At 39.8% G+C, this 16,689-nt stretch overlaps 2 protein-coding genes across 2 annotated transcripts in view; one reads left to right on the top strand and one right to left on the bottom strand.

The window, feature by feature from the left end:
• The window catches only part of Heatr4 (HEAT repeat containing 4), a 34,727-nt gene extending 30,579 nt beyond the window's left edge, over positions 1–4,148 (bottom strand). The window contains exons 1-3 of the mRNA XM_023566105.2: positions 3,280–4,148; positions 1,690–1,880; positions 408–548 (exon numbers count right to left, since the gene is read on the bottom strand). Coding sequence (XP_023421873.1) covers positions 408–548; positions 1,690–1,880; positions 3,280–4,148 — 1,201 coding nt within the window. The remainder of the gene's footprint in view (positions 1–407; positions 549–1,689; positions 1,881–3,279) is intronic.
• The window catches only part of Riox1 (ribosomal oxygenase 1), a 35,650-nt gene extending 20,880 nt beyond the window's left edge, over positions 1–14,770 (top strand). Inside the window, exon 3 of the mRNA XM_013155170.3 lies at positions 3,378–14,770. The gene's annotated coding sequence lies outside the window, so the exon portion shown is untranslated. The remainder of the gene's footprint in view (positions 1–3,377) is intronic.
• The last annotated feature ends 1,919 nt before the right edge of the window (positions 14,771–16,689 follow it).

The raw sequence follows: 16,689 nt of genomic DNA, 5'->3' as shown, positions 1-16,689 counted from the left end.
TTGTTCTTCATAGAGTTCAATGGATTCAGAAAGCCTCTTAGGAGAGAAGTTGTGTGGAGAACAGAAAGGGAAGAGAGATAAAGCATTTCTGAACTTACTAAGTTCATTATTTGCCACACTGCCCATTAGTCTCATGTTCTCTTCTGTCACTGCCAGTCATCTCTCTTGCAGAATGTCATCCCAACTCTTAACACCTTGAGATTTGACTCAGTTCTTTCCTTCGAGCAAGCAGGGCAATAACCTTTTCAAGGATCTTCTTGGTTCTTAGTATATTACAATTTCTGAGGTACTCTGTAGTTGGTAGGGAGTTCCCTCATTGCTGGGGGTGCCCTTAGCCCATGAACTAAGAAGCTTTAAAAAAATAGCCACACTTCTACCACCCTTGACCCCATCAGTTTCCTGCTTACCTGCTTCAGGGACAGGCTGGAAATTCCATTTTTCTGGAGTTTCAGGGAAGATCTTAGATAGATGCTTGTTGTACTGATTGAGGTTTTCCAGGAAAATACGGCTTCTCTTCTCACCAATGTGGTGGATGATCTGGACTCTATCTGTGAACAAAGAAACAGTGAGTCCCCAACATCTCACTCGTCCCTCATTTTCTTTTTCTTTTCCTTTCCTCTCTTCCTGGGTTTATACCCATCAGGAGTCAATTTTCTTTTGCATGAATCTAAGCTCCTAAAATTGAAGATTGCCATGCTGTGAAGTATCCTGTGAATGTGGTTTTTTGCTTAGAAATATCACAGCTGGTGGCCTCATAAAGAAGCTTCATAGAGAGGTTGGAGCCATTTTCCATGCTAATGCAGAAACTGTTTAACTTCTGGGCATCGTCCTCTATGATACTAGTAGTAAAGAAATGGCAGTTGATCTCATCACTAATGAATATTTTAGAATAGTTTTGTTAAACTTTGTAAGAATATCCAGATGACAGCAGTGTAGAAATGGGATGAGAGTTGGGAAGAAGAAACAGGCTGGAACACGCACACCCTGGAGACCCAGGCATCTCAGGACATCAAGGTGGAGGGGGGAAGTAATGAGAATTTACTGAGCACTTCTATGTGCCAGGCTCTGTGTAAGAAGTAACAGATGCTTTCTCATCTGCTCTGCTTAAAGTGCATTTTTGTTAGCATTATTTTATTTTATTTTTTTATCGGTACCGGGGTTCGAACTCATGACCGCACACTTGCAAGGCAGGCACTTATGCCGCTGAGCTAAATCCCCAGCCCCTGTTAGCATCATTTTATAAATGAGGTTTCTAAGGCTTAGAGGAAAATGTTCTGAAGGGTACTAAGGAGTTGAGCCAGGATTTAACTCCAAATCTGCCTGATTCCAATGTTGGTGACATCTTTTCAACATGACACCTTTGTTGGGGACTCTCTCAAAGTGAAGGAAGGAAAAAGAGTGGACAGAGAAGAGGTAGGCTGCTCCCACAGTCAAATCTTGCTGACCTTACAATCCCACCCTGCACTCCCTCCTTAGTAACACAGAGGAAAGGAAAGAGTGAACTCTGTCTTTCCCTTCAGAATTCACTACCCACCTCATCCCCTGTGCTAGTACCCGGGGATATATCATGCAAATCAGGAGCATCCAGGGCTTCTCATTTCCCTGCCCATGCCTGTTTGCCTGCCCAGCTTCCTACACTTCCCTGGTTCATGCCCACCCGTGCTCACCACAGGGCCCCAGTGTTATTACCAAAGTAAATCTCCTGTTCAAAGATGTTGTCTGTGGAGTAAGCAGTCTTTCCAACTCGAAGATTCACCTGTCGGAAGCAGCTCTGCTTTGGGGGCTGGAAGGTACTTTTCTTTTCCTTGATATCCTCAGCTGTTGTGTTCTTGCATGGCATGGTTTCAACTGTCTGTACTTGTGGGGAGTAGCTGGGCAGTCTGGGCAAGGGTAGAGAGGGAGGAAGGAGGAAAGGTAGGAGGTGCCCCACTTCCCAGTGGGAGCACAGCTCACTTAAGCTCAGCTCCTTCTCATGTGAGCATCTGAAGAACGCTAGTGTTTATTAACTTTCCCCCTACTGTCAGTTGAATATGGAACCACTGGAAAGGTTTGTCTTCATCTCCCTACCCTCTCCATGATGAAACCGTGCCTTTGGCAGCCACAATAGCATTATAGGGCAGCATAACAGGGCTTCCATACTCTCCCAAAAAACCTGTGTGTGTGTATGCACACACGCATGTCTAGTGCAGGGGATCAAACTGAAGGCTTTATGGATGCTGGAAAAGTGATTTGTCACTGAGCTACACTCAAGTCCATAGCACAACTCTTTCTTGACAATGTTCCCATAAAGGTTGCACAGCCTTGGGGACCCTGCCTCCTACATTACCTCACTCTAGTGTGGTGTGGTTGTTTAATGTTTACCCACCCAATAGCAGACAAACTCCTGAAAGGTACAAATCAGCTCTATTACACTGTAGTCCCCAGCACTTGGCAGACTGCCTGAAAACAGCAAAAATAGAATTTATATTTGCTCAATAAATAGTTAACTATTTCCACTTATATTTAATTCCTTTTTGGAAATCAGGGTTATTATAATAGCTCCAGTCTTCACTTTCATTATAAACAAGACACAATCTGAGAAATAGGGAATCTTACTTTCCGAGGTTGCTTGGTTCTCTGTCCTGTAGCTGCTTGCGGTTGGAGTCCAGTGACATACTGGCTCCTTTTTCAAAATGAGGCAGGACCATTCTTTAGTGTCATGAAGTGGCTGTCTTCCTTACTCTTACAATGGGTATATTTCTGGGATGCTTGGATAGTAACCGGATCAGCAATCTGATGCCTAACTTTGCTGAAGAAAGGCAAGTTCCTTTTTAAGGCAATGGTTCTCAACTGGTTGCCATTTTGCCCAGTAGAGACATTTTTTGGGATAGTATCTGAGACATCTTTGGCTGTCACAATTACTAGCATCTAGTGGGTAGAGATTAGGGATGTTAGCAACATCCTGCAATGTACAGGGATCCCTTTAAAACAACCTATTTGTTCAACCCAGCTTGTTGGTACAGCAGTGGCAAAGAAATCTTAATTTGGGGAGCTCTCAGACACCAGTTTGGTGGTGAACACATGGTTAATGGGAGACTGCATTCCAAAACAAGGGATATGGCCTGAGGTATAGCTCAGAGGTACAGTACTTACCTAGCATGTTCAAGACCCTGGGCTCAATCCCCAGAACAGCAGAAAATAAACAACTAAGGTAAAATACAGTAAGGTGTGTAAGCACACCTGTGAGTCCTTGAGGGGAGTCAGGGATTCTCAAAGGCGACCCAAAGCTTGGCCAACTACCTGTAGTAAACGGGAAGGAGGAGTTCTGGCTCTTTTTCTTTCTGGGGAGGCAGGGTGATACTTTGATCCTCAAACTCTGCTTCCTCTTCTGCTTCCAGCTGTTTTAGGAGCTCCAGGTCGCTGGCTGAGGTGAGCTCGTCCCGGATGTGGCTCCAGTCATACTGCTGGCGCAAGAAGCTTTGCCACTTGTTGGGTGATACTCCGGACCTCACAAGACGCTTGTTCTGGATCCAGCGGGCTGTGCGCTTGTTCAGCTTCTCCAGCACAATGGCCTCCCAGGCCCTGGCCTCCCTCTCAGAAGGTGGAAGCCAGATTTCCCTTTCTACATCTGGAGAACACGGCAGATCCAGCATACCTGGATTCTTTTTGGGAGATGGTATGTGAGAGTGAGATGGTTCCTGGACCACGCTTTCTGGCTTAGGCTTCTTTTGTTTCTTTTCAAAATGGGCGCAGCTTTTTGTCTTGTCAGCCTGGGAGGTGTCTCCTGCTACGGGTCCTGAAGGATGCCGGAGCCTGAAGCTGACAGGTTTCTCAGCTTGGGCCTTCCTGATGCAGGGAGGCTGGACGATGTCATTTGTGTTGTAGAGGTGGTCAAAGCTGTACTGGCTGTAAGGCATGCTGGGCAGCCCTCGCTGCCACATCACCTCTGCAGAGAACGACAGGTTTGCAGCAGCCTTTTTCAGATACCTGCTCTTGAGCCGTGTGCAACGCTGGGGGCCGAAGTGGGAGATGGGAGGCACACCGGAAATGGAAGCACACTCCTCCTTGCCTTTTGGTTTTGAGAGGCAGAAAGTCATTCCCCATCCAAACCGTGGTTTGAATGACTGAGGATGGGTGAGAAACATCTTTTCCTTTTGGGGCGTGGTCATATTGTTTCCCCCAAAAATGCTTTCTTTCACACTATGTAGTCCAGAGGCAGGGCCTGCGCTGTGACCAAGTACCTGTTAAGGTGATAGGAGGAAGTGATGAGAGCTGAGGTCAGCAGAATTTGGAAGCCCATAGAAGTACAGAAAGAGAATAGCTTGGAAGACAGATGAGAAGGGGAATGTAGTAGGAAGGGAAAGCCGTTTGAATTAGAAAAACAAAAGAAAGACATAGTACAACATTCTAAACATGTCTCATATCAGGCCCTTGCTTCCACTTCTCACATTGGTCCCCAAAGCTCAGACCTTCATCACTTATGAGGGATCACTGCTTTTCAATAGTTCCCCCACTTTCCTAGTTTTCTTCAGATGTTGCTTTTTCTCTGTTCAAAGGCTTCTAGTATAAAACATAAACAAATCAACCTGGCATTCAGAGTTTCCTCTGAGGAGGGCCTCAGCTTAGGACTTTGTTCCAGCATATAACTTTAGCTTGAACTAGCCAAATCCCCTTTCTGTTTTTTGAGTATTCTTCCCTCCATTGAGTGGGGCTTCTGCTTGTACCCTCTGTATGAAGTTGATTTTCTGGGGCTGGGGATTTAGCTTAGCGGCATAAGCGCCTACCTTGCAAGTGCGCAGTCGTGAGTTCAATTCCCAGTACCAATAATAAAAAAAAAAAATTGCTTTTCTGCCATACTTGAGACAAAAATACTTGACATACTTTACATTCTGTCCATTCTTTCAGACGCAGCTCTGTTCCTATGCCTCCACCGTGGCCCTTTCTTGCCACCTTGTATCTGAATAATTTATAAATCAGTCCTGGTCCATTCTGCTTATTTTAGCTGTTAATCCTACAACACCTCACACTGTTAAGTACTGGTTAACTGTACTGCCCAGCGATCACGTCTCCTGTTTCTTCTGTCCTTCAAGCCACCCAATACTTTTCTGTATTGCTACATGGCCTTCGTTGTTAAAATGCTCAAACTGTAATATATTTTACCAAGTAGGTTTTTCCATAATTATTGAGCAGGCTGTTTGTTGTTATCCAACAGATAAAACTGTAGGGAACGAGTGCTTAGACTTATTGTTCCATTTGGTTGTTTCTTTCTGGCACCCTGTTGGCCTAACCATGATAATTGATGACTAGAATACTATGCTTTGCTGAAGATACTATAATCTGGGAAGAAGTTGAGGCTCAGAAAGATAAGTAAATTACTTCAGATCGCCTGTCCCCTAATTAGGGAAATAAGATTTTTTAGCACTACCACTCCATAGCTCTTGACCTCCCTACCACTCTGACTTTAGCTCAAGCTCCACTTCTGCCATTCATATGCCGGACTTACGCTCCCAAGGAGAGGTTTCATTATTCTATGTCATTCTCTCTTTCTCCTTCCAATTCCTACCCTTCTTGCACAGCATCGCCAAGGTGCTCTTGCAGTCAAGATCTGACTATTCATTCCTCCATAAAAAGCAACACACCTCTTCTCTCCTTAGGATCTGATTTATCCCACTGTCTTCTAAGTATTAAACCTGACCTTGAAATTTTTCTTTCTGTTAAGTCAGTTTTCATCTTGATGTATCTAGACCAGAATTGGTAGACTTTTTTTACATACAAAATAACTTTGTTTTGTCTCTTCACCAAGCATAAAGGACATATGGTCACAAGAGCACTGAGTATTTAAATAGACTAAAAAAAATTAGGGCAAAGGTAAAGGCTTTCATAAGCCAATGTTTTTCCTGAAACAGTGCCTGCTTTTTGCAGGCTGCATATAAACTGTCAGATGAGAGCAATGCTAGTGTTCTTCTGACTTATGTGCATTGATTAGTAAAATATTTCACCTTTCCACACATCGGTGTGTATCTTGTTCCTAAGGCAGGGACATTTTGATCTTAAACACTAAAATCAGACTGAGGCCTGGTTTCACTCTAAGATCACTACATGTTTGAATGGAGTGAAGAGTCCCCAGATATATGTCTTTTAACCTGTGACATAAGGAACCAAGGAAACCTTATAACAATGCAGCCAGGTTTGGTAGTGCATCCTGTAATCCTAGCACTTGGCTGAGGTAAGAGGATTGAGGTGAGTTTGAGCTACCTGATGAGGTCAAGGTCAGCCTGCACTATGTAGCAAGACCCTGTCTCAAAACAAAACAAAGGCAAGAATATCATATTATCATTTTTAGTTACTGTATTATCTGTATATTCTCAAGGAATAGTTATCACCTGATATGATGGCTAATTGAGAAAGACACAAATGATAGATCCATTTTTTTTTTAAATGGAAAGGATGGGCAGGCAAAATAGAAGGTTTGGTTACAAGAGACTTGTTCTTGTCTTAGAGTTAGAAGACAGAGCTAAGGTAGGTTTTTACACTGCTCAGACAAATGATTTAATATTCTTGGTTTGGCAAGCTGAAAATAGAGAATATAGTATCTGTTCTAATTTGTTTCTAACAAGGATTCTGATACCTGTTGATCTGAAGCTCAGAACTGGAAATATGTTCAAAAATTCTTTGCATGCTAAAAAGTACTATACAAATGTGAAGAATTATTATTGCTGGTTTAGAAGGTGGATTAATTATTCTTAGGAGGCAGGTCCCTAGGTTAAGTTCATTAGGCCTAGAATTTAGGGGTATTGGAACATTAAACACTTCAAAGATGCTTAGAAAATGAAAACAAGGACCTATATAGGAGTTTGGGGGGATCCAGTTTATTACCTGGACCAGTTTTATGAAGCAAGGCCCACTGTCCCCCAGCCATCTAGAACCAAAAGCAAAATAGTAGATCCCAAATCCTTTTGTACATAGGCAACATAAAAAAGAATAGCCTGCAATCCTACCAGCAGCAAGTACCAGCAATATTTCTGTCCTTTTAGGAACTTGGGCTGGAAGGACAGGAGCCAGGTAAGAAGGGCAGGTCATGTGTTTCCATTTAGAATCTGATGAACTTTATAGATCCTCAACTGTAAAACATGCAAGTTGAATGGAAAGCCTTTCCCAGATCAGCCAGACACAGCAGCATACGCCTGTAATCCCAGCAACTGAGGAAAGCTGAGGAAAGCAAAATTGCATGTTCAAGACCAGCCTGGACTACATAGTGAGTTCGAGGACAGCCTAGACTGTACAGCAAGGCTCTGTCTCAAGAAATAACAACTGCCTATAACTGTATCTGACTATTCATTCCTCCATAAAAAGCAACACATCTCTTCTCTCCTTAGGATCTGATTTATCCCACTGTCTTCTAAGTATTAAACCTGATCTTGAAATTTTTCTTTCTGTTAAGTCAATTTTCATCTGACAATAACAAACAACTGGGTCATGTTTCCTAGATTTTGAATTTATTTTCACTCTTCTGTTTTCTTTCTGAGGTCCCTAGCCTCCCCTACTTGTTTCGTACTTGTAGCTAGGGGTTGTGAGGAGAACAATTAGAATCATAACACAGAATTTATATTATTATTTATAATGGTCACCCAGAGTGAACACAAGAAAGTGCAGGAAATCTGTCCACAACACTAAAGACATAGAATATTTAGCCAAGGGCCCGAATCCCACAGCAATGTCTTACATGAGTCCATATGAAGACCCAGAGCTCATGACAATGCTCCCACAAGTCCAACTGGAGGTCTAGAGCCCACAAAAAGGATGCATGCCAGTCTCTTTTATGGATCCATACTGAGAAGGCCCAAAGGTCAGCAGTGGAAGCTAGAAAGTCTATGGCAGCAGGGTGAAGAAGCTGTTCTGATAAATTGAGGATTCTATGCTGGAGCCGAGAAGTCATGCTCAAAACAAAGACCAGGCCTAAGGGGCTGGGGATTTAGCTCAGTGGCATAAGTGCCTGCCTTGCAAGCAGGCAGTCGTGAGTTCGATCCCTGGTACCAATAAAAAAGGAAAAAGACCAAAAAAAAAAAAAAAAGAAAAGAAAAAAGAAAAAAAACAAAGACCAGGCCTGTTCTGAAAAGCGCCACAGCCATCCTTAGCCACACAGGGGCCCTGAGTTCCTCTGATAATAAGCATAGTCGAGTACATGACAGGAAGCCAGTGTGATGAGTTTGTCCTGGAGATTAAATGGGACATGTCTTCCCCTCCAGAGCCAGGGAGCGATGCTTGATGTAAGGATCAGAGCTCCCCCAAAGTGAACCACAGCCACTCTCACCAACAAGGTCCCAAGCTCACCTGATGACAATGGTCAAACTCACACTGGGGAAGCTAGTGACGACAAGCTGCTTCAGGAGAACCAAAAGCTCAAACAGCAACACATAGGAGAACCCACAATGCCTAGCCTCTCCTTCTCCATGTCTCTATTTATACTGGCAACTTTCCTCAGGTGAAACATCTACACTCAGCACCATGCTCATTTAATCCAACTGGCGCTAAGTTGACTGCCAGTTTTTAATCCATAACCGTACTTTTATTGAAGTAGGTTGAATAATGTTTGCTAAAAGAAGTAATGTCTTATTCTTTTTGTTGTTTTGCCTTTGTGATTAAAGCAGAAGAAGGCTCTAACATTAGACATTTTCATGCTCTCATCTCCACCTCCAGTTCTAATTCTAAAGTCATGAAGTGGGGTCCAAGAGGACCAGTTATCCTCTGGGATGGGGTTTATTGGATGTGATTTGGGGATGTTATATATCAAGGTCATCTGAGGAGTTTGATAGAATCCAGACTCTTAGGGTTGGTTTGTTTGTTTTGAGACAGGTCTCCTGTTCAACGCTAACACAGACTTCTTTTGAGACAGTCATACCTCCAGAATGTTGCTTTAGTAGGCTTCTAGTGAGGCCTAGAAATCTGCATTTTAATAAGCTTTCAGGGGTTGTTATCAAATTTATGGAAACAATAGCCCCAAAGCCTATTAGTAGGTCACATAACGGAATCTTGGTTAATGAGGACAATAGCATTAAGCAACACAAAGTCATCCTGTGAGCTTCAAATCAGGCCTTTACCTCCTCTCCAAAAGTTCCTCTGATTTTTTTCCTTCTGCTTTCTAATTCCCATTTCTCAATATGCATTTACACTGCTATAAAGCAGTCTTCAGAGCTTACTCTAGAAGCTGTCATAGAAATCTGTTCCAATGCCCTTATTTTACGGGTTATAAAACTAGGGCCTAGACAGAAAGGACCTGACTAAGATCACAATCTCTGTTGGTATCTGAAATAATACTGACCCTCTGGACACCTAATACTAAGTCTTTTCAACTTATGATTTATTTGATACTAATTAACTGGTTTAAGATCCTAGTAAAGAAGTAGTGTTTTCAAATTACCTTCAGAGTAGCACCCTCCCACAGCACAGTCCTGAGAGAGAAACAAGTTATAACGGTACATAATATTTTAGATCTTTGGCTTCTTAAATTCCAAAGTTATTTATGTTGGTCACCTAGCAACCAATTGTTCATAGTTCTAGGGGGACTTAATTGGGGTATTCTATTTGTTAAATTTCTTTCTTTGTAAACTGAACTTTGAGAAATTGTATCTTCTTGGGGGAGGGGAGAGGGTGTACCAAGAATCAAACTCAGGGCCTCTCACTTGCAGACAGGTGCTATGTCGCTGAGCAACATCCCCGGCTCAAGAAATTGCATTGTACTATTCATGGATGGTTTAATGGATTTCTTAGTCATCCTTTGAAAAATAAGCCACTAGTGCTCTGCTGTTTAATACAATATTCTCCCCCATTGAGTTCAAATTTTTTTTTATTGAGACAGGGTTTCAATATGTAGTTCAGGATGCCCTTGAACTCCCTCTTATGGTTACCTTCTTGTTTCAGTCTCCCAAGTGCTGGGATTACAGGCATGTGCTTCCCTACTGGGCAGGGAATTCAGTTTTGCTGAGAAAAAGCCAAAGAACAGAACATAGGAAACAACGCAGCTTGGGCATTCTTCAGGTTTCCAGGCAGATAGAACAGATGGTGAAATAAAAGTTTTATTTAGGACCTTTTCTATTCCCTTCTCATTTCCTCCACTGCCACTCAATCTCTTCCCTCCATACAGTTCAATTCCATCCCCTTCTCCTAGATTATTTGTCCATTTACAAAAAAGAACAACTCTGTTTTAAAAGGAATAAGTAAATACAGTGATACCTTGACTATTGAGCTCAATTCATTTCAAATTTGTGCTTGAACACCAAAAAGTTCCAGAACTGACTATATTTTCCGTAAAAAACAATGGAAAACCAAATAATTGGTTCTGAGGCTCAGAAAAAAACACTTAAAAATTCATTTTTCCAGGGCTTTAAAGTTTCACAATGATTTTTAAAAATTTCTCTTATGGCTCTCACAGTTTTCACTTTAGCTTTATTGCTGGTATCTTGGGAGCAACTGTTAATGGTATTTATGCAAATAATGGCATAAAAAAGCAGTACAATAATGAATGTTTTAATGCACTAATACAAGTACTATATGTTGTCTGGGCAAGAGCAGAGCCTTACACTGAAATGTCACTCCTTTGTGAGTGACACAGACTTGACACATGATTTGTGATTCACTCTTGGCCCTATATGGGTTTTTTCCAGTTGGATTACAAACACCAAACAGTTTTTTTTTTCAAACTTTGCCATTGAAGTAGTGGAAAACTTGAGCTTAGAGCCATTCAACAACCAAGTATCACTGTAGTTTATTCTGAGCCAAATGTAAGCGGCAATAACCCAGGAACATGTATCAAGTCATTCTGAAAGACATAGTCCACTGTGGAAGAGTTTACATGAGTCTCTATAGTCACAGAGCATAAGAATATTGTAAGTCAATAAAGATACTTATCGATTACATTGGTGGGAATATCAGGCAGGTGGGCTGTAGCAATATAGGGAAATCTCTTCTGGAGAATTTAGTTGTTACCTTATAGCATTCTACTTTAGGGTTCATGAAGGTTAGAAGTGTGTCAAGCTTAGGGATCTGAGGATTTTGTGTGTGTGTGTGTGTGTGTGTGTGTGTGTGTGTGTGTGTGTGCCAAGGATTAAACTGACAACCTCATGCTTGCAGGCGGGCAACTGTGCCACTGAGCTAAATCCCTAGCCCTCTAAGAGTTTTATCTAGTGTGAGGAGGATATTAGATCAGATACAGAGGTTGATGGCAAGTGGTTATTAAAAGACACTAAAGAGCTGGGCATTGGTGAGGCCTGTCATCCTTAGCTACAGGGGGTGTATAGGTAGGGAAAAAAGAGACTAAGGGTCTCACTAGGCTCTATTAAAGAAATTAGTAGAAAATCTTATTATAAGTGGCTTTTAGAACTTGCTGTCCAGACAGCAAGGATCCAGGAAGGATCTGAAACACGAATTGAAGCCAAACAGGAGAGTGAAGAAAGAAACTTCAATGAAGAAAGGAGGTAGCCATAAAAGCCTTTTCCTTGAATTGGACTCACTGTATGAGAGGAGTGGTTCAAATTTGTTGACACATGGTGACTGCTGGAAAACCCAGAGGCCTCCACACAGAGATGTAGCAGTGGAAGGGAGCAGTGGATGTGGAGGACTACACTGACTGGTTGTGAGTGCTGGGGGTTGGAACATCCTGTGGTAAAAGGGGATTGGCTGGGAGCCATCTTGGAGCGGGTGGGCAACTGAGTTCAAAACTCAAAACAATTGCTGGCTCTACCTAGCACCTTCCAGTTGAGTTCAAGCCCTCAGAAAGTATGCTGACTACTGTAGATGAACAGGTCTGAGGCCAGCTTCACAACCAGAAACCAGCCTGAACTTTAGAGGAAATAAAGGTACAGGCTTACTGAGATTATCCACTGTCATGTCATAAAGCTACTGCTGGTTTTCTGGGATAAATCAGCATGGATCTAGACTCCGTTTCCACACATTTTCTACCAGTGACAGCAGAGACAAGTGGTCATTTTTTCCCCTCTTTTCTTGTTTTTGCTTTTTTCTCTTCATTGTTAGGTCTTGTTTTTATGTGTGTGAATGTGGATTTTAATGGGGTTTTTTGTGGTTGTTGTTCTGTCCTGTTCTTCCTTTTATATCTTTCTTTTTTTCTACTGTCTTCTGCATCAGTTTCTCAAGTTTGCACGATACTCCATTGTCCTTGCTTCCTTTTCTATTTCTTTATTTTTTCTCCTAATGTCTTTTAAATTTTTTCCCATGAGGTAAAATTGGCATAATGAGGACATATTTATGTCATATAATTTTCTGGTTTGTTTTAGATTTTGGTTATATATAACTACTATATATATATATATATATAACTACAAATCTAGTTCATATGGTTCAAAGTGACAAACATCATTTTGTTCTTTTCTAGGCTATGTTTGAAGCTATTATTGTTTTGTCTATACCACTTTAGCCAAAGTGACATAATTGTTCTAACCAGTTGTTCTTCCTGGTATTCCAAGACTGAGATTAGATTGCCTAAGGGTCATAGAAAATACTGTAGGTCAGTACCAAAAACCAGAGGCTGGACCAAGCAGGCAGTAACTTCTCATCCTCCCAAACAATGGAGAGGTAGGAATTTGCAACAAATTTGAAACCAAAAACCAGCCAGAACCAGAAGACACCTCTGAAAAGTAGCTACTTCCTAACAGTTCTAAATACTAGCAATTAAGCAATTCACTGTAAGCAATTTACAAGCCTTGGTCCTGGAATTAAACTAAAAAAAATAGAAATGAAAAGGCACTTAAACACGATGCAACCCCATTCATCTAGTTCATCAAAGGCAAACCCAGAGGGCAATGAGGAGGACAATCCCAAAGTCATCCACCTGGTCTCTCTGAAGTAGTAACAACAAGGCAAATGAACAAAGCTCTAGAAACAAATCAATGCAGGAATAATTTCACCGACAGAGAGATGGTCACCATAGTGAAAAACAAGCTTAGTGACTCCAGAGCAGATAAAGATTAAAAAAAATAGAGGAGCTTAAGAAAATGATGGAAACCATGAATGCCCAACATAGGAAATGGAATCCACAAACAGAATCAGTAAGATATCCAGGAGACTACAAATCCCATTGAAAGTATCCATAGCAGAATATATGAGGACAGCACCTCAGACATAGAATATAGGTTTGCAGTTAATGATCATGAAAAGAAAAATTTCTTAAAAATAGCAAGGGACCATGAGAAATCAATCCAGCAGCTGCTATATGATGCAAAAAAGAATAACATAAGATCAACTGGACTCAATGAGAAAGCAGGAGATTGCACAAATGATATAAAAAGAATCTGTTCACAGATACGGCAGAAAACTTCCCTGGTAGGGAAAAAGAATTTGAAATACAGATAAGTGAGGCATATGGAATTCCAATTAGCCATATTAAAAAAATCTACAGTAAGGCATATCATAGTCAAGATTCCAGAAATTTAAGACAAGCATAGAATCCTAAAAGCTGTTAGAGAAAATAAACAAATCACCTTTTAAAAAAGCCTATCAGAATCACAGTTGACTTCTCAATACAAACCTCCAAGTCAAGGAGAGCTTGGATTGAAGTATCTCAAGGCTAAAAGAAAACAGTCTCCAACCCACACTGATATACCCCGCAAAACTATCTTTCAAAATTGATAAGAGTAATAAGATACTTCCATGAAAAAAAAAAAAAAAACACCTGGGGAAATTTAGGTGAACACTAAACTAGCACTCCAAAATGTTCTGAAGACATTCTAGAGAGACATTACAGGGACTACAACTCCATGAACTCCAACAGCAGGAGTCCACAAGGCATGGCAAACAATTAAATGGGCAAGGAGGGAGCCAACAATAGAAAAATAACATGACAAGGATAGGTCAATACATATCAGTTACAACCATCAGTGCTAATGATCTCAATTCACCAATCAAAAGACACAGACCAGCAGAACTGGATCAAGAAGCAAGATCCAACAATATACTGCATATAAGAAAGATTTAATTAAAAAAATTTATAGACTGAAAGTCAAAAGATGGAAAGAAGTACTCCCTTATAGGAACCTAGAAAAAAAGAGGAGAAGCTTATTCTATTTGCAGATGAAATGGATTTCAAGCTAAGACTGATTAAGACAGACAAAGGAAGTCATTACATCCTTTTAAGGGGAACAATCTTAGAGGAAGGGATAATAATCATAAATATATATGCAACAAATATAAGTGCACCCAACTCTATTAAACAAACATTAACAGACATGAAAATTCAAATAAACACTAGTATGATTGTATTGGGGATCTCAATATTCCACTCTCACAAATAGATCATCTAGGAAAAAAATCAACAATGAAATATTAGAACTGAACCAAACATTTAAACAAAGTGGCTTAGTAGATGTCTATGAAGTATTCCACTCCACAATACCATAATACATTTTATTCTGTTTAGATTGGGTTTAGTCTGTTTTATATTATTTAATTTCAGTATATATGAAGGTATGGACAGCTATTTGAAGAGGGCAAGAGACATTAGAGTAGCCATTATTAATTTTTATATTGTCTGGTTTTGAAGGCCTTTAATGCTTTTATTCTTCTGTTTTGATCAGTTATATTATTTTGTTTTGCTTGAATTCATTACATGTGAAGACATGGGCAACTATTTAAAAGAAAACAAGAGACATTATGGTAGCCACTGTTGATCTCCTGTTGTCTTGCTTTGAAATCCTGTGTCACTTGCATTGTTTTGTTCTGATCTGCTTTGTTCTATTTTTATGTTTTATTTTATGCTCTTTAAAATAAAAAATAAATATCATAATATACATTCTTCTCAGTTACATATAGGGCATTCTCCAAAATTGACTACATATTCATAGGACATGCTTAAGTAAATGCAAAGGAACTGAAATTATCCCATGAATATTATCAGACCATAGTGCAATGGAATTGGAAATCCATGGCTAAAGAAACCACAAGAATTGCATATAGGGGCTGGGAATTTAGCTCAGTGGCATAAGCACCTGCCTTGCAAGCAGGCAGTCGTGAGTTCAATCCCCGGTACCGGCAAAAAAAAAAAAAAAAAAAAAAAAAAAGAATTGCATATATACATGAAAATTAAATGACATCCTCCTAAATAATCACTGAGTCACAGATGAAATTACGGAAGTTAAACAGTTTGTACAATTAAATGTTAATGCCAATACACACACTGGAACTTATGGGACACAATGAAAGCAGTCCTATGAAGGCATTTACAGCAGTGAATTCCCAAATCGGGAAAACAGAGTGAGCTCAAATAAACAACCTAATGTTGAACTTCAAGCTTCTAGAAAAAGATGAACAATTCAAGTCCAGTGCTCTTGGAGGGAGGAAATTACAAAAATTAGAGTAGAAATTAATGTATCAGAGACAAAACAATACAAAGAATCAATGAATCAAAGAGTTGGTTCTTTGAAAGATTAAATAAAATTGACAAACTCTTAGCTAACTTTAGGTTAAAAAAAGGAAGGTAAAGATCCAAATCCATGTAATGAGAAATAAAAAGAGTAAAATCACAATGAATTCTGCAGAAATTCAGAAGATCATCCATACCTATTACAAGAATTTGTATTCCAGTAAGATGGAAAATGCAGATGAAATGGTCAGATTCCTAGATACATATAAATTACCAAAGCTGAGTCAAGAAGATATAAAATTCCAAATGAACAAATATCTGTCAATAAAATTGAAGATATATTAAAAACCTATCAACAAAGAAAAGCCCAGGCCCAGACAAATTCACTGCTGAATTCTATAAAACATTTAGAGAAGACCTAACACTGTTACTTCTCAAACTCTTTAATGAAATGGAAAGGAAAGCAATATTCCCAGATTTCTTCTGGGAAGCAAGCATTACCCAAAATCCAGAGAAAGATCCAACTAAAAAAGAGAACTACTGGCCAATCTCCCTAATAAATATAGATTGAAAAAGCCTCAATAAGATATTGGCAAACAGAATGCAGGAAATCATCAAGAAGATTTTACATACAATTACTAAGTAAGATTCATCCCAGGGATGAAGGAATGGTTCAATATGTGCAAATCAATAAATGTAATACACCATATTAACAGATTCAAGGTAAAAAAAAAAGCCCATATAATCATCTCAATAGATACAGAAAAAACATTTGACAAAGTCCAAAACTCATTTATGATAAAGCCCTACAGAAAATTGAAATAGATAGTCTCTATTTCACTCTGATAAAAGCCATCTATGACAAACCAAAAGCCAACATCATACTAAATGGACAAAAACCAAAAGCTTTCACTCTAAAATCAAGAATAAGACAAGGATGTCCACTGTCACCACTCTTACTCAATAAAGTTTTTGTAAGCATTAGCCAGAGCAATTAGAAAAGAAAAAAAAATAAAAGAGATAAAGATAGGAAAGGTAGAAGTTAAATTACTATTATTTATGGATGACATAATACTCTACATAGAAGAACCCAAAACTCCACTGAAAGACTACCGGATTTAATAACCAAATTCAATGATATACTTGGACACAAAATCAACATCTAATAGCCTTTCTGTACACAAATAACAAACTGACTGAGAGACAAATTAGGAAAACAACACCTTTCACAATAGTATTCAAAAAGATAAAATACCTAAGAATGAATTTAATGAAGAAAGTGAAAGACCTCTACATTGAAATCTATAGTACTCTGAAAAAGGTGATTTAAGAGGATATCAGAA

Source organism: Cavia porcellus, unplaced genomic scaffold (genome assembly GCF_034190915.1).
Source record: "Cavia porcellus strain 051 isolate PalLab524CR breed Dunkin Hartley unplaced genomic scaffold, mCavPor4.1 scaffold_31, whole genome shotgun sequence".
In the NCBI taxonomy this organism is placed as follows: Eukaryota; Metazoa; Chordata; class Mammalia; order Rodentia; family Caviidae; genus Cavia; species Cavia porcellus.
Note: the sequence above shows the minus strand (reverse complement) of the source record. Positions and strands in the feature narration are given on the sequence as shown.